Source organism: Danio rerio, chromosome 2 (assembly GCF_049306965.1).
Source record: "Danio rerio strain Tuebingen ecotype United States chromosome 2, GRCz12tu, whole genome shotgun sequence".
In the NCBI taxonomy this organism is placed as follows: domain Eukaryota; kingdom Metazoa; phylum Chordata; class Actinopteri; order Cypriniformes; family Danionidae; genus Danio; species Danio rerio.
The window spans coordinates 59,285,984-59,304,680 of record NC_133177.1 but is presented as its reverse complement, the minus strand read 5'-3'; the positions used below and the strand labels follow the sequence as shown (position 1 = coordinate 59,304,680).

Genomic DNA, 18,697 nt, shown 5'->3' with positions numbered 1-18,697 from the left:
GAATCAAATAATACAGTGGCTCAGTGGTTAGCACTCGAGATCTGCAAATTTCTGAATAAAGTGCGAGAGCGGTTGGTAACTGGTTTAGTTTTAGACGGGAGCGGGCGGGCTAACAATATCGCACCCGACTTCCGAGCGAGCGAGCACGCGTATGTATGTGTGTGAATGAGACAGCATAATGCTGCGTTTAGCTTGTTTGTTGCTGTCTGTGTATGTGTGTGTGTGTGGAAATGAGTGATAGAGCTTTGTGCTGTGTGTGTGTGTGTGTGTGTGTGTGTGTGTGAATGAGAGAGAGAGTGTGAACCTGTCTGTGTGTGTGTCACTTGATTGGTGCTTATGTGTTTGCGTGTGTGTTTATACAGACAGCTTGTTAAAGGCCGTCTGGACCCTGTATAGCTAGGTGGTTTTCGGTTTTGTCCCCACCCCCTGTTAGCGGGAACGGGCACGGCGGGTAGAAAATGGGGCGGGGCGGGCAGCGAGACAACAAATGCTGAATATAAGCGGGAGTAGTCGGGTTCGAGCTAAAACCTGGCGGGAGCGGGATTCAAAATTTAGTCCCGCACAGATCTCTAGTTAGCGCTGTCGCCCCACAGCAAGAAGGTCACTGGTTCGGGTCCTGGCTTGGCCAGTTGGCATTTCTGAGTGGAAGGGCATCCCGCTGTGTTAAACATATGATGGAATATTTGGCGGTTCATTCCACTGTGGCGACCCCTGATAAATAAGGAGGGACTAAGTCGAAGAAAAACAAATGAATGAATGTGAAGAAAGAATTTTTAGAACCCCCACGTGCAAGAGCATGTTGTTGTACACCCCCAAAACAAAATCAAGACTTTGTAAAAGAGCATAATAGGACCCCTTTGATCAAGATTTTAGAGAAGACAAATGACCTATAAGAGCATCTGGAGAATGGTTAATATGATATCCAGTCAGAAGGCTGTTTTCATGGAGAGTTGTTTCATACTGTTTTCTTGAACCGACAGTTCACCCAAAAATGAGAATTGGCAGTAAATTTACTCACCGAGAAACTTCTGTGTCAGAGCATTAAAGAGCATTATTTAAGCTGAACTATGGTCTTTAATGCTTCATAAAACTCAAGTCAATGGCTACCAACACTCAAAAAAATACACATACAGAAAAACTAATGTAATACCCATGTCTCCCGATGAAAAGAGGTAACCATCCTTGTCCTCATTGTGTGACCGTGACACCAGATGGGTCCTTATGTAGTGAAATGCTTGGTTTGTGTAATAAAAAAAACAGATTATTATTCATAGCTTGTGCTCGATTGATGTGAAAGTGCTCTAGACTGTAGATTAAAGCTGATAATCTTGTAAATAACATTTAATTTCCACGTTCAAAGTTCTCTACTGTATCTTCAGCAGCCACAGAGATTAGTTTTTTTTTGCTTTGCTAAATATAATTTATTTTTTTGACTGTCAAGGTACCAGTTGACTTGTATTTTATGAAATACCAAGAACTATAAATTCAACAAAATAAAAGTCTTCATCATGGAGGACCTGGGGCCTCATGTATCAACGCTGCGTACGCACAAAAACTTTGCGTACGCCAGGTTTCACGCTCAGAATCGCTCACGTTTGGATTTACTAACAATGAACTGAACGTGGGAATGTGCGCAGGTTCACGGCAGCTTTCTGGCAGGCGTACGCACATTTTTTGTGCGTGTCTGTTTTATTTCCATTGGCGACTCCTAGAGGCAGTTGTGTTAAATTCCTCTCTACAAAGTGTTTGAGCCTTGCAATGGCAGCTGTATGAGACGGGTTCAGCAGGTATATAAGGTTTCCATACCATACATTTGACCAGCTAAACATTAAAGCACAATTTGCAGCAGTCGCCTGTTTTACCAATGTAATCTGAGCAATCTACTGCACGCATATTGCTATAAAGACACTATCTGAAGATGAATTTGCATGCGTGAATCAGAAACATTTCCATTCAATAAATGTGCAAATAAAATATGATGCTTATTGATATGAACTTATTGATGATGCCTACTTGTCTTTCTCGTGATAAATAGTTGGCAAAATCTGATATGTAGCGCGGGAAAAAACAAGAAAGAGTTTTTTAGACACTGGATTCGAGCTGCGTTCATGCTCGAACGTATCAATTCACGATCACAAGCGTCTTACGAGCGCGCCACTGAGACTGCTAGGCGTCCTGTAACATTTTACAGGTATAAACCACACTATTTGTTTTTTTTTAATGCACTCACTGCGATATGTTCAGACCCAACTGTGTTAACCGCATCAGCTAAACTCTCCCACTATATTTTTTTCTTTTGTTGTTAATTCCGGAGAACAAACTTGCAAATAACACCGATTTTCTCCGGTCTACCTCCGAAAGCAGCACCTCCAATTCACATTCTGTTCAAAGTTTCTCTTTTTGCTTGCTTTTTCCATTGCTTTTTCGTTGGGTTTTGCAATTAGCATAGTCATTAGCATATTCATACGGGGGAGGAGGCAGGGAGGGGTTTTGTGCTCGTGCATGTTGCGCTCAGTTTCACGTTCATTCAGATGTACAAAAGAATATGCGTGAGATTCCGCGTACGCAGTGTTTCATACATCTGAAATTTTTTCTGCGTACGCTCATTTACAGCTTTGTGCGTACGCAATGTTTTAGTAAGATTTCCACGCAAGTCTTCGTACATGAGGCCCCTGATCTTTAATTTTTTTGTTTTGCTTTCCAGTATAAATATCTAAACACTCTTAGAAACTTGAGAAATTATACAATTATATATAAAGTGTTGTTTTCTATAGAACACATGTACTACACATTTAATTAAGTTTGTTTAAAAACAATTACAATATTCAATCAGTGGGGTATGAAATAAACTTCTGCTTGCCCTTTAGGTGAAACAAATAAAACAATCTCTTAATATCGATTATTACAGCATATCATATTAACTTACACTACCTGACAAATGTCTTGTCGCCTATCCAAGTTTTAGGAACAGCAAATCAAAAATTGACTTCTAGTTGAACATTTGGCATCAGGTGTGGCTTAAATGAAAGGCAAAGGCCTCTAGATTACGATATAGATCTAGATTATGTTGCCATCCACTCTGCAGATGTCTCCCATACTGAATGTAACCCCAAACCATGATTTTTCCTTCACCAAATTTGACTGATTTCTGTGAGAATCTTAGGTTCCAGTAGGTCTTCCGCAGTATTTGTGATGATCGGGATGCAGATCAACAGATCATTCAAGGGAAAAATCCACGTTATTCAAGTTATCATGTTATTCAAGTAATCCAAGTTAATATTTGTGGCTCTTACAACTGGGATTGATGACAAGACTTTTGTCAGGCAGTGTACACTGAAAAAAAAAGCCAAATATTTTTGTAGCTTTAACTTCGTTTTAATAAGTTAATCAGCTTTCAACTAAATTTCTTAAGCTATACAAAGTTTAACTCAATAGTCAGTTTGAGTTGAGATGACTAGCAAAGTTAATTTGATTCAACTTAATGTAAGGCAGCAAGATATTTTTACAGTGTAAATATTAATTAAAGAGCAGTTAATTATTACAGCTCAAATTAGGGGTGCCAAAATTAATTGTTTCTTCGGTGCACCGCGATGCAGACGCGGACAATTCGGTATCGTTTCAGTAATAATCATAACCGGTTATTATGTCGTGACGTCATTTATCTCCTATGCGCTCTGTCGCGAGGGAGGTGAGCGCCGTTATTTACAACACTCAGCCAACTCAGGGCTGGTCCGTGGCATAGGCACCATAGGCAAATGCTTAGGGCGCTGTATATCCAGGGGGGTGCCAGAAATGAGCGCGGGTCTGTTGGTTTTGTTTTCGATTTTTCTGACACACATTCAGTTATAGACGGCAATAAATCAAAAAACGCTTACCCTAAAAAGATCTAAAGTGTGTTTCCTACAGAAAGACAAAGCTGGTTATGTTTCACAGCTGTCTTTCTTTTTTTCGCTCGACATTACGAGCACTGCTCCGTTTAAGCCCTCGCAGTCTGCGTTTACTTTAGCCAGCAGAGCTCGCGCTGAGAGGAGCTCTCTGTAAGGGACCGTCGGAAAAGTGCTTATTTTTTTTATTTTTTTTTTTCTGCTCCGCTCAGCGTGAGCTCTCCCTGTTGCAAGGGCTTAAGTGTGTTTGTTTGTGTGTGTGTGTGTTTGTTTGATGCTGTCTATGTTTGTGAATGTATTTGAATGAGAGACAGTGTGTTGCTGTGTGTCTGTGTGTTTATACAGACAGCTTGTTATAGCCTCCCCGCTAAAATATAACACTATATATGGAAAGCATCGTCAATGCACCGTGATGCACCGAGATATCGAATTGAACCGAATCGATGGCATGATAATCGTAACCAAACCGAACCGTGAGACCAGTATAGGGTCACACCTCTAGCTCAAATCAAAGCATTGTGTCTAATTGTTTAGTTATCTGGCAAATAACTGTGTAATAAGCCGGATAAAGCACATCCAGTCGGTTATTTTTGCAGATCACTCTAATACAATTATTTTAATTAATAAACTTTTAATGAACACTTTCGGGCTTTATTGTGCAATGACAACCGGCAGCATGTACTTTATCCTTTACATATCATTTAGCTTCTCTCTTGATCTCGATTCACTGTAGAAAGGTTTAGATATTTGTACAAGAAAGCAACAAAAAGCATGAGATTGTTCTCTTTGAACTGCATTGCATGTAGCTGACCATGCTTTCACATTGACTTTTAACCTGTAAACGGCTGCATTATGTAACCGGCTGAATACTTTTCCCATTGTAGAAGCGGCTGGCAGCAGAACTGGCTTAAACTGCCAAGCCGAGTTAATCCGGCTGGTATAAAAACACAGCATGATTTACATCTGCACGACACCAGTGACAGTTACACAAGATGCTGGAGTTTGCACAGATGTTGCCCATCAGTCGGCCAGTGTTTGTTTGTTTTGTTTGTCTGCAGTTCACACTTACGAGCTGCTCAGAGATCAGTGTGAATGGAAAAAAACTGCAGTCTGCAAACATCAGGTCTGACTGAGTTTGTCCACGTGATTGTTTGCTCTTTAAAGGAACATCTTTGGAAAATGACATGCACAGATGAGTCCTTGATCCGCATCTGAAATAAACGAGAAAAAACAATCACAGTCAGGCATAATGATCAGCAAATCTATTCATATTTAGCATTACTTTATTTCGCTTACACAGTTTTCCTTTGTAAACTAACTAGTTGATGTACTTGATAGTTGTTTTTACTACATTTATGCACATTATTGTGCATGAAATATGCTGTGTGATTAAATCAAGCTATTTTATATCAATTATATCTAGACTTCATTTATAGAAATACACATTTGTTAAAGTAAAGCATTACAATATTTGAGATTACTTTTATGAAAAAGTTTGACTCTTGTCATTTCATTCATGGCAGTACAGCATATACTATATGCAGAGATGTACAGTATAAAGTACTAGAGACCCAGACTTAAGTAAAAGTACAAGTGCCCTATTAAAAAAGTGACTTGAGTAGAAGTAGAAGTGCTCTTTAAGCATCATACTTAAGTGGAAGTACTAAAAGCATTTTTTGTACTTAAGTATTGCAAGTAGGGATGTAATGGTATTGTAAATACCATTATACTGCAATATAATTTTTTTTCGATATTACCGTAGTCGCATGACTCGGTAAAACTATAGGTCTTCTGAGAAAATTTGCTCGGGCGAATGAAGCGAACGGGAGGTAGCGGGAACTACAATTCCCATCAGCCCAGGCTTGGCCATCATCCCTTGCGGTCTGTTGTCGCTACAGATCCAGTAATGTGGAAATGGAGTGTGCTGCTAGAAGCGGGGATGAAAAAGAGCTGGAAATGATCGAACCTGAAGTGGGTGTTGTCGCCGCACGCGTACTAAATAGCGGTGTTGTTGCGCGCGTTCTGATCAGCTGTGTTGTCGCGCGCGTACTGAATAGCGGTGTTGTTGTGCGCGTTCTGATCAGCTGTGTTGTCGTGCGCGTACTGTAAAGCGGGGAGGGGGGGTTGAGCGCGCATACTCAAGAGCGGTGTTGTCGCGCGCCTACTGAAGGGGGGGACGGAGGGTGTGACACAGCACACTGTTCAGATTAATGCAGACATGAGACCTCTATCTCACTCATGGCTTGTCCTCTCAAGTGGGGGAAAGACAATGCACAATGTTACCCACTGCTGTCAACCTGGGCCAAGTCATATCTCTCTGTCCCAGAAACCTCAGTCCCAAATGAGAGGGGTTTTTTCTGTTGCAGGGGACATTGTACCCAGAGATACCAGCTTTTACCAGATTATATTTATATGATAATTTTCCTTAAAACCCATCTCTATCTAAGTGAGTGAGTGATTAAATGTTGAATGTGATGAGTTTTCAACAATACTAAATTGAAACTTTATTTTTTTACATGGTTTAATAATTTTTTGTTATTAAAATTGAAGTTCCTGTTTCAAAGCTTAAAGGTAGATGGCTAATTTGTATGTCATTGACACTTTTGGCACTTTTTTGGAGTATTTTCATAAGTTTTGTTTTTCCTGTAAATGATTCAATAAATACCGTACCGTGACATTCATACCGAGGTATTACCGTACCGTGAAATTCTGATACCGTTACATCCCTAATTGCAAGTAGTTCATTCTAAAATGTAATACTCAAATACTGAAAGTAAACGTATTGTGTTATGTAGTTAAAAGCAGTAAAAGTGTTTAAGCAGAACGAACAGAAACATGGTTGACGATTAATACACATATGATGCAGTGTTTCCTCTAGGATTTTTTCCAGCTGTGGCGGCAGGCCTTTTTTTTTTTACACAGATCTACCAACTACCTGTGGTGTTATTTTAATGTCAAATGTCGTGTCGATATATATATATATATATATATATATATATATATATATATATATATATATATCGATATTTTATATATTAACAATGTATATATTAAAAGCTTCGGACACATCATTGTCATGTCACTGTTTTTGCATGTCTCATGATCAAAATCTGACATTAGTTCTGACTTCAGATGACTTGGATTAAAGCCCACCAGTCATATGGACATAGTTTTTATTTACCCTTGGTTGCTATCAGCTGAATAGTACTACACTCAAAAAATACATTAATAGTGTAAATTAATTTAATTATGGCAGACATTTCTACACATTTGATTAGTGTTAGTTCATCTTAATCCAGGCAAATTAACCCAAGAGCAAAATTTATTTTAAAAAATGTTATTGTTATAGAAACAAGCAAAATAATCTGCCCATAGAGTAAGAAAATAATGTCAAAACAAAATACCAGATTGTTTAGCTTATCCTATTGGCAGATTATTTTGGCTTTTTAAAGGACAAACTCACTTAATTTTGACATGTTATAACCTAAAACAAGACAATATAAATTTCTTGTCTTAAAAATAATTTTTAAGGATTTGGACTAGAAACAAGACAAAAACTCTAAATAAGAAAAGCATTGTTTGCAGTGCAAGCATTTTGTGCTGTGATGCCCTCACAACAATATGAATATTCAAAAATCGAATAAAAGTATAATCAATTATTGACTATAATATTAAAATGAAATTATTGAATAACTTTTTTCATATTTAACTGTATACTTTATATTTAATAATCCACAGGAGTTTTCTGTTTATTTATGGTTTTGAGTTGCATTATGAGAACTTTTTGTTTTAATGGTGAAAATTCAACTCTGCAGTTTAACAAAGTGCTTTTGTTGACTTTTTAGTCAATATATTTCAACAACAATATATTTTCTGAAGTAATGCATATAGAAAAAAAGTCTGTAAAATAACAGAAAAAGTACAATTTATTGCACCATTATTTACAACACCAATACAGATTCTAAATCATTAATAAAAACATCAGTAAAAGACATCAGTATATATATATATTTTTTTTTTTTTTTTTTTACAGTAATTTGAAGTACCAGTGCCGGTACTTACATATGTGGTAATGAGGCTTGTCACAATGTCTATTTTTTGCTATACAATATACTGTTAGTGCTGTGCAATTAATCGAAAATCCGATTGATTTTAGCTTCTAACGATTATGAAAAACCATTAATCGAGATAAACGATTATTTACTTAGCAGCGCGAAAGACGCGTGCTTATGTGTGTGTGTGTGTGGCGCGCATTCGGTCTCATTCGCACACTGAGACGAGCAGAGCGCACAAATCTAAAGTCATCTTCATGTGAGTGCTTTAATGGTCAAATAGTTGTCAAAACTATTATGCGGTGTTTAGTGATTATTCATATTAACCCTCATTTGTGTAATAAACATACGAGTTGAGAATCAAAAGACGTGAAAGAGAAACCATTAAAGTGACAGCGCGTGATGTTCCTGCTGTCGCCTGTTTAATAATTAATCAAACAACAAAAGGAGAAAATCCCTTACTGCTCTTGACTGAAGGACTTTTGTTGCTAAAGTGTTTTTCTTAGGGTGATGATGCGTAAAGCACAGTTTGTTTCATATTTTAATTCTATTTTATTTATTTCTCTTTCCTTTGCAGGGTAAAAATAACTGTATATATGCAGTTGAAGTCAGAATTATTAGCCCTCCAGAATATTAGCAACCCTTTTCCTCCCCAATTTCTGTTTCATGGAAAGAAGTTTTTTTCAACTTATTTCTGAACATAATAGTTTTAATAACTCATTTCTAATAACTGATTTCTCTTATCTTTGCTATGATGACAGCACATAATATTAGACTATTTTCAAAATACAAGCATTCAGATTCAAAGTGCGATTCAAAGGCTTAATTAGGGTAATTAGGCAAGTCATTGTATAACAGTAGTTTCTTCTGCAGACAATCAAAAATATTTATTGCTTAAGGGGGCTAATAATATTGACTTTAAAATGGGTTTCAAAATATTTAAACCTGCTTTTATTCTAGCCAAAATAAAACAAATAAGCCTTTCTCCAGAAGAAAAAAATATTAGAGAAAATACTGTTAAAATTCCTTGCTCTGTTGGGAAATATTTATTTAAAAAATATTACAATTGTAAAAATTACAATTATGACCAAAATAATCATGATTAGGATGTTCCCCAAAATCGAGCAGCCATATATACTGCACCAAAATATATTGCGCTAAATGATATTATTGCTATTAAGACCATTTTATGCCACTCATTATATAATGCCAGATTGAAAATATACAGTATGTACACATCATCTTTAAAATCACTGGAATAAATTATTAAATTAAACGATAAACTATTTTTGAACAGTTCTTTTAAAGTGCAATAACATTTCACAATTGTACTATTTGTACTGTATTTTTTATTAAATAAATGCAGCCTTAGGGAGCAGGAAAGGCTTATATTAAAAGATTTAAAAATCATACAGACCCTAAACTGTTGATATTTTATAATATTTTATTTATTTATAGTAATTTTAGCAAATGTAATATTTAGGCATTGGAATCAGAATGTGAAAATGCATATTTGAAATAAATAATAACAAATGTTAATACAAAAGTTTTATCAATCAGCTAAAATTTGTTAGTGCTTGAATTGCTTTCATGTAGGGGTGATATATATTGCATCACCAAAAATGATTGAGGCCACGTCCATATGTTGTGCGATAAGTCAATATATTGATTATTGTGACAGGGCTAGTGGTAATATGGACTTAAACTGAAATTAATAATATTAGAATGCACTTATTGTGTAAATAATTGTTTTTACAATGCACTTGTGATTGATTAAATACATTTAAGTAATTACATTTGTAATTAAACTGCTGACCATTCCTTAAACCTAAACCCACCCTTAAACCTGTCCTTACCCCCGAATTTGTCACTAACCCGACTTGTATATATGTAACGACCATCTATTAATATAGAGGCCATCTAGTAAGTGCTGTGCAGGTAAACCTCAATCCTCTGACATCTAAAGCCTCCTTGGTAGAGCAACCGACTCCCATGCGGAAGGTCACCGGTTTGATACCAACTCTGAGCGGGTTGGGTGGCGTAGGTCTGGCGGGGTTACATATAGGCCTGCGACAATAAGCAAATTTTATGTGCTATATGTTGTCACAGAAATTGTTGCGATAATCGATATTATTGTTATTATTGTTATTCCACTGATTATATGATTATATAACATTATAATAAATGCAAATAGCCATAAATACTTACCATTACTAAGGTTGTTTAGATTCTATAATTTGATGTTAAAAAGGTAAATGACCTATTATATATACTATTAAATGTCTTATCAGGTAAATGTCTGTCTATAAAAGTTGACACTGGTGAGGTAGAATGTAAATGTCATTGTAAAATGGCTTGAATGTTATTTGTGAGTTTGTAAATATATATTGCAATGGCAAAAATCATTCAGGTCATCTCCAAGTTTTGCATGATAAGTTGATATATTGATTATTGTGACAGCCCTACCTGTATCCCAGCTCAAGAGCATTAGAAGTGCTCTGCAATATAACCACAGTAAGTACACTGCATTTATTTTTTGATGCAAGTGCATGGTAGTTAAGGCCATCTAATATAAAGTGGGACCAGCGTGTACTCATTATATTCACATTATGCTTGTTCATTATTAAAATATATTGAATTATTGAATATCAGCATGCGTATACATTACTGCCTGTGCTTCTGCTGGACTTCAGCATGTGTCGTCTGGTCAGAAATAACTCTGCGTCTGATGAGAGCAGCAGATGCGATTTATGTAACACGCTTCAGAAATGTTGCGCTGTTCGAGACTAGATGCCGCCCCTCTCGCCATTCACACACCACCCGCTGTTCCCCAAATACGGCACATCACATACTCGTGTATGGTTACCATCAGGCGTTCGCACTCTTACCCAGTGAGATGCGTCAGGGACAGGCCTCCGCAGCCACTGAGGGCGGCCTGCAAAAAAAACAAAAACACACCAATCATGGTCACACACACAGAACATGCACTTTACATTTCTTTGAATTTCTCCAATGCATGTTCAGATTAGATGACAGGGTTCAATGCTAAGGGTTTTTTCAACTAGCCCGATCGGGTCAGTGGTTCAGATTTTTACTTGCCCTGCCAAAATTTTCTCTGGCCCCACCCCAAAAAAAGTTAATAAAAGTTAATAGCTATTTTTTAGACACATACAGTATTTTAAGTAATGTGTCAAAAGCCAAACATAATTGTAATACCTACTCTTAATTTTAGTCAGCATAACATTTTTTAATACAACTGACAATAAAAAAATACAATTGTTATGTAACTAAATTTGATAGTATATACAGTTGAAGTCAGAATTATTAGCCCCCCTGTATTATTAGCGCCACTGTTTATTTTTTTCCCTAGTTTCTGTTTAATGGAGGGAAGATTGTTTTAGCACATTTCTAAGCATAATAGTATTAAAAACTTATTTATAATTACTGATTTATTTTATCTTTGCCATGATGACAGTAAATAATATTTGACTAGATATTCTTCAAGACATTAAAAGGCTTAACTAGGTTAATAAGGTTAACTAGGCAGGTAAGGGTAATTAGGCAAGTTATTGTATGATGATGGTTTGTTCTGTATCGTTTTGACTATCGAAAAAAAAATAGCTGAAAGGGGCTAATAATTTTGTCCCAAAAATGTTTTTTTAAAAATTAATAACTACTTTTATTCTTGCCGAAATAAAACAAATAAGACTTTCTCCAGAAGAAAAAATATTATTAGACATACTGTAAAAATGTCATTGCTCTGTTAAACATCATTTGGGAAATATTTAAAAAAGAAAATAAAAATCAAAAGGGGGCGAATAATTCTGAATTCAACTGTATATACTCAAAAGTTTGCAATCAGTTTTATGAATGTTTTTAATATTGTTTTTAAAGAAAATTATTCAGTTCATTAAGGCGACATTTATTAAATGTAAAAAAAATATTAAATTGTTAAATATTTATTAAAATGTTAAATAACTGCTTTGTTATTGTATGTACCTTTAAATAAAATGATTACTCCAGTCATTATTGCTTTTATTACTATTACACTAATGAGAATAATAATAACAACAATAATAATTACTAATAGAGTGATTTCTGAAAGATCATGTGACTCTAACTCCCCATTCACACGGGGCTTCAGCGTCAACGCTTGACTGAAGGTGTGTCTGAAGTTGGGGCTGAGGCGATCGTCATAGCAGCATCAGCCTATGAAATTCAGTCAGCAATAGGCCACTGTCTAGCTGGTGTATTTGCATACAGCGATCTGATTGGCTGATGCTTCCGTCGGCGCTTGAAAAGTTGAGCTAGTCCCAACTTCTGCAGCGAGAAACGCTTCTGAAGCGGCACTGACGGATTCACAATGCAGTTCGACAATGCCTGACGTGAAATGGGAAGCGTTGATGCTGACGCCCCATGTGAATGGGGTGTAAAGAGTGCAGTATTGAAGCTGAAAATTCATCTTTAAATTCACTGGAATAAATGAATAAATTAAACGATCACCTATCAACTAATCCGACTAAAGTCATAACTGAACTAAACAGAAATGGAATTAAGACATGTGGAGTATGCAGATATTAGTGGTGTTATTGAAGTAAACACCACAATCAAACTATTACCGGCATGTAAGACTTTTCGCCATATTTTCCCACAAGATCCACACACACAGCTGTCAGTAAAGGACCGCACACACACACATAACACGAAATGTGGAAGTTTTTTCTTCCCATTCGGTGTGCGTTATTAAATTCCATCAAACTCTCACCAGTCCTTACTCCTTATTTGCATCTAAAACCCCAGTTTGGAGGCATGAATGAAATGTTCATGAGTGAATGTGAAACTGCCGAACTGCAGTTAAAGTCACCCAAATTTACAGGAAACTCTTACAAGAAAGCATTTTACGTAAACACCTTCATTATATTATTGTGTATTAAGGCAAATAACTAGACTACTGATGTCCATTGAAGTGTAGTCAGTAGTGTCTTCGAAGTAAGTGAAATATCCAGAAGGCCATCCTGCTGATTTGATTCAGAAGGGCACTTTTTTTGTCAGACGGCTCACCGGTCAGGTATACATCCGCTCTAAAATATCAAGGTGAAAGTCATCATAGCTTGCGTAGAATAGACCCAGCTCCCAACCCAACTTTGAGAAAAGATTAACGATGATATTTTTATATTTCACGATAAGAGTCTCGCGTTAACACCACCACTAGTATTATTTAATCTATTACGAAAAAACGCAAAACATTTAGATGCCAGCTTCAGTAAGCAGTGACACTTTGTTGTCCTCTCTCTTCTCCAAAGTAGAAAAAGAGGAATAGACCAAACATATAGTGTTCATTCAATACTACATAGAAAGGAGTAATATTTTGATCTCATTATCAAAGAGCTGCGCTGGATTATGCCCAAATGCAAAGTTTATTTTAAGAAATCAGTGGAATTTTGATACATTACTTGTGATACTTCACACATTCAGGCACGTAAACAAATCCTGAACCGAAACTAGCAGTACCTACAGACAACAAATAAAATAACGAATGTCGCAATGTTGGATTTTTACAATATCCTGCAGCCCTATTTGCAATGCATTTAACTTTCACAATCCGACTCATTTTAAATTTTAATATTGTAAATATGGACATATTAGATGGCAGGACTGCATTATGCATATTTGTGTTGAATAAGTACTGGCAATAAAGATTCACAAGTAAGTAAAATGGAAATATGTGAACTTTAAAGTACTGAAACATGTACTATAAGACTATCATTGCATGATGTTTTCTCATTAGTCTGCATTTAACACAGTAACCTTTGAAATCTAAATCTCTCAGATACACATGGCCAGATTATGTGATGGCTGCTTCCCAATTTGCACACTATCCGTCTATTAGTATGCGAGATAAGAATTAATCATGCTGAAAATGTCAAAGGTGCTCGGTGGGTTTACTCAATAGTGCATTTCTTGTTAGCATGCATCCATATTTACTTTTCTATTTTTTTTATATTACTCAATATCTTGGTCTATGTTTTAATGGTTCAACCTGTTTTTAATTGTAAGAAATAACAAAAATAGCAATGTGAATTCAGAAACTAATTAATGCATATGTGCATTCGAAAAAGAAATAAATAAAATAACAATAAATAGATAATAAATAAATAACAAATAAAAGAAAAACAAAATAAAAGAAATTAAAAAAAAAAACACTATTTTATGATATGGCAGCATGTCAAAATACAACTGAGATACTTTTAGTGTGCAACTTGAAAAGATAATAAAATTAAATTAAATTGAATTAAATATAAGAATAATCATAACATAGAATAAAAGCCAGAAGCTTATGATTTGGTAGCATGTCAAAATACTTGCATACTTTTTTGACAAGTGAGATACTTTTAGTGTGCAAAATAGGAAATAAAATACATTTTTTATTAAGTAAAGGACTAAATAAACACATAATAATAATAATAATCATAATAATAATAATAATAATAATAATAAAGAAATAATTATAAAATAAAATAAAAGCCAGAAGCTTATGATTTGGTATTATGTCAAAATACTTGCATACTTTTTTGACAAGTGAGATACTTTTAGTGTGCAATATAATAATAATAATAAAAAAATTAAATAAATAGTTTGATATGTTATGGTAAGGTATGATGTCAAAATATTTTGGACAAGTGCAATATAAATAAATAAGTGACAGGATTGTTTGATATTGTAGGATGTCAAAATGAAAAGTTCAGATGCAAAACGCTCTAAATCATCAGACCTTTTTTCTTGTAAATGAGCATTCTCTATCAGGCTACTCTGATAAGGTTCAGAAGTTTCATTTTATATGTAATGGAAATATTATTAGCTAGTAAATAAAATAACTATTTTTCAAAAATGTCACTTTAGACAATTCTTTGGTTTTTAACAAGGTAAAACATTATTTTTTTTTCATCAAAACCAGCTAAATCCACTTGTGCATTTAAACTAAAGATGCAATTGGAAATTATTTTACCAAACATAAAACTTAATTTTAAAATTAAAAAAAATAAATAATTTAAAATATATAAATCTGTCAAGTAAGTGGCGGTTCATTCCACTGTGATAAACCAGGGAAAAAGCAGAAAGAAACCGAATAAATGAAATCTGTAAAGTGCAGTAATCAATAACATTAAAACTGACATTAGTTAAATCTACAAAACAATTTGTTGTCATTTCTGACATTTGGGATTTAGATTTAATGTAAGCAGAGCAATGTAAACATTTCAAACATGATAAACTAAGCTTTATAGATTCAAATAATGTAGTGTAAAACATTATGAAACGTCAATATCTGTGCAATGTTCATTAATATAAAACGCTTATCAGCAGTATACGTAATATGAAGTAATACAAATAATGTAGAGTTTTATACATTCATTCATTTCCTTTTCAGCTTAGTCCCTTTATTAATCTGGGGTCACCACAGCGGAATGAACCGCCAGTTTTATTCATTATTTATACACATTGGAATAACATTATTATACACATTATTTATCTTTTAAAAATAGCTTAAATTAGCAAATAAAACACAAGGTAGGCCTACTGGGCAAAAAGGGGATGCCTCAGACAATTTTAGAAGCTGTCATTCATTCATTCATTCTCACCATACTTAAGGTCTTGGTCCTGTGTTTATCCTCACAGCATCCACATGGGATAAATGACCAACATCTTAACTCTTTGTCTTTCGTGAAATGAGTTGCTATTTAATGTATAGTAAATCAGACTCATTCAAAGTAGTGTCGCTGCGCAAAAAAACATTATGAACGCATGCTACACTTACGACTGTACAGTGTTTTCTTTTTCTTATAAAGTGTTGAGGTAAGGGACGTTTTCATTTGCCATTCACTTATAGTCGGAAAGGCTCCGTCTTTTAAAAATGAAATTGAAAGCGCAATATGTGTCCTTATAAAGCCGGCGTATCAGTGCGCAGCTACATTGAAAACATATGGTCCGATTTGCACCTTCTGATTGGTTCTCGGGATGTATCGGCTTTTGCTGTTAAAGGGAAGTGGCGTTTAGAGGCTTTTGCCAACAAACTATTATTTCGGATTGCGCCGATGCTGGGATTTGGATGATTTGAAGCAAATCTATTTGTTGATGGTGTACTACGTGCCTAAAGATGATGAATTTGCTCTTCAGTGTTTGAACTCTCAGTAATGATTTTAAATCACACTGAACTGAGCTAAACTGAACTGAACTAAACACTAAAAACTGAACTACCCTGATCCAGTTACTATGACCATTCATGTGAAGCTGCTTTGACACAATCTACATTGTAAAAGCGCTATACAAATAAAGCTGAATTGAATTGAAAATGGAATTGAATTAAAGCATTCACTCATTCATTATCTCATTTTTGGCGGAAGTGGCGTTTAGCGGCTTTTGCATCTGAACTTTTCATATATTTGCAGACGTTTTCACTTTTTGACAAATTAAATAGTTTGAGTAGTGTGCAAATTAAAAGTAAAATATAAATAAACAAATAATTAACTAAAATAAAAGACAGAATTGTTTGATATGGTAGGACCAAACAATACTTTCACTTTTTGACACGAGATACTTTTAGTGTTCAGTTTATATATAGATGTAAAGAGTTTCACCTCTCTGATGTCTTGCTCACTTGTTCAGTCCTGTGAGGTAAAATAATACAGAAAAAACACATTAGTGCACTATAAAAGTCTAAGAAAAAACTACAACTATATATTATACTAGACAAGATTTCTGTGTCTGCATCCAATTAAATTGACACAGTTGAAGTCAGAATTATTATCCCTCCTGTATATTTATTTCCCCAATTTCTATTTAACAGAGAGCAGAACACATTTCTAAACATAATAGTTTTAATAACTCTTTTCTAATAACTGAATTCTTTTATCTTTGCCATGATGACAGCACATAATATTTGACTAGATATGTTTCAAGATACTAGCTTAGAGTGACATTTAAAGGCTTAACTAGGGTAATAAGGCAGGTCAGGGTTATTAGGCAAGTCATTGTATAGCAGTGGTGTTCTTTTCTGTAGACAATCCAAAACAAATATTGCTTAATGGGGCTAATAATATTGACCTTAAAATGGCTTTAAAATAATTAAAAACTGCTTTTATTCTAGCCAAAATAAAACAAGCAAGACTTTCTCCAGAAGAAAAAAATAATATAGGAAATACTGTAAAAAAAATCCTTGCTCTGTTAAACATCATTTGGGAAATATTTAACGAAAATAAAATTCACAGGAGGGCGAATAATTTCAACTGTACGTGTATAACTAGGCAAGGCAAGGCAAGGCAAGTTTATTTATATAGCACATTTCATACACAATGGCAATTCAAAGTGCTTTACATAAACAATAATAAAAGAAACAAGTAAAATAAAAATAAAAACAAATAATAAAAATGCGTAAAAACAAAACAAAACATAAAAACAGGTAAAATGTGATATGAAAGAATGAAGAAGAAGAGAAAAACATGATAGTGCAATCTGTCGGACGCAGCACAGTGCTCATTCAGTAGCACATTCAAGGCACATTCAAGGCACAGCTAAACAGATGTGTTTTCAGTCTTGATTTGAATGTGCCTAATGTTGGAGCACATCTGATCATTTCTGGAAGCTGATTCCAGCAGCGAGGGGCATAGTGGCTAAAAGCCGATTCACCCTGCTTTGACTGAACTCTTGGAACTTCTAGTTTATATGATCCTAAAGATCTGAGTGATCTGTAAGGTTTGTATTCAGTGAGCATATCTGTGATGTATTTAGGTCCTAGGCCATTTAGTGATTTATAGACCAGTAATAATACTTTAAAATCTATTCTGAATGTAACTGGCAGAAAGTGTAAAGACCTGAGGACAGGTGTGATGTGCTCTGATTTTCTGGTTCTGGTCAGAATTCTGGCCGCAGCGTTCTGGATGAGCTGCAACTGTCTGACTGTCTTTTTAGGAAGACCAGTGAGGAGTCCATTACATTAATCCACCCTGCTGCTGATAAAAGCATGAACACGTTTTTCTAAATCTTCACTAGAAACAAAGCATCTGATTCTTGCTATATTTTTGAGATGATAGTATGCTGATTTACTGACTGCTTTCTATACATTCATCTATACATTCACCGGCCACTTTATTAGGTACACTTGTTCAACTGCTCGTTAACAAAAAATTCTAATCAGCCAATCACATGGCAGCAACTCAATGCATTTAGGCATGCAGACATTGTCAAGACGATCTGCTGCAGTTCAAACCCAGAGGTTTTCCTTTCCATTCAGAATGGGAAGGAACGGTGATTTAAGTGACTTCGAATGTGGCATGGTTGTTGGTGCCAGACTGGCTGGTCTGAATACTTCAGAAACTGCTGATCTACTGGGATTTTCATGTCATAAGGCGTGAATCATCTCAGACTGGTTTCTTGAATGAGTTCACTGTACTCAAATGGCCTCCACAGTCACCAGATCTCAATCCAATAGAGCACCTTTGGGATGTGGCGGAATGGGAGATTGCCATTATGGATGTGCAGCCAACAAATATGCAGCAACTGCGTGATGCTATCATGTCAATATGGAGCAAAATCTCTGAGGAATATTTCCAGTACCTTTTTGAATCTTTGCTACGAAGGATTAAGGCATTTCTGAAGGCAAAAGGGGGTCCAACCCAGTACTAGTAAGGTGTACTTAATAAAGTGGCTGGTCAGTGTACAGTATATACACATTAAAAAACAAAAAGATTTAATGCATGAAAAATATTT

General features: G+C 35.3%; 1 protein-coding gene and 1 long non-coding RNA gene across 6 annotated transcripts in view; one reads left to right on the top strand and one right to left on the bottom strand.

Moving 5' to 3' along the window:
* LOC137488294 (uncharacterized) overlaps positions 1-18,697 on the top strand; it is a 56,375-nt gene that overhangs the window by 18,000 nt on the left and 19,678 nt on the right. The gene's annotated exons all lie outside the window — the stretch shown is intronic.
* The window catches only part of atcayb (ATCAY kinesin light chain interacting caytaxin b), a 52,714-nt gene continuing 34,270 nt past the window's right edge, over positions 254-18,697 (bottom strand). For 3 of the 4 annotated variants that reach the window (XM_021468311.3, XM_068214906.2, XM_068214904.2), the window contains 3 exons: positions 16,570-16,599; positions 10,825-10,871; positions 254-5,095 (listed from right to left, as the gene is read on the bottom strand). In XM_021468311.3, coding sequence (XP_021323986.2) covers positions 10,838-10,871; positions 16,570-16,599 — 64 coding nt within the window. In that variant the 3' untranslated portion in view covers positions 254-5,095; positions 10,825-10,837. The remainder of the gene's footprint in view (positions 5,096-10,824; positions 10,872-16,569; positions 16,600-18,697) is intronic. The other variant, XR_012395114.1, reaches the window with a different exon arrangement.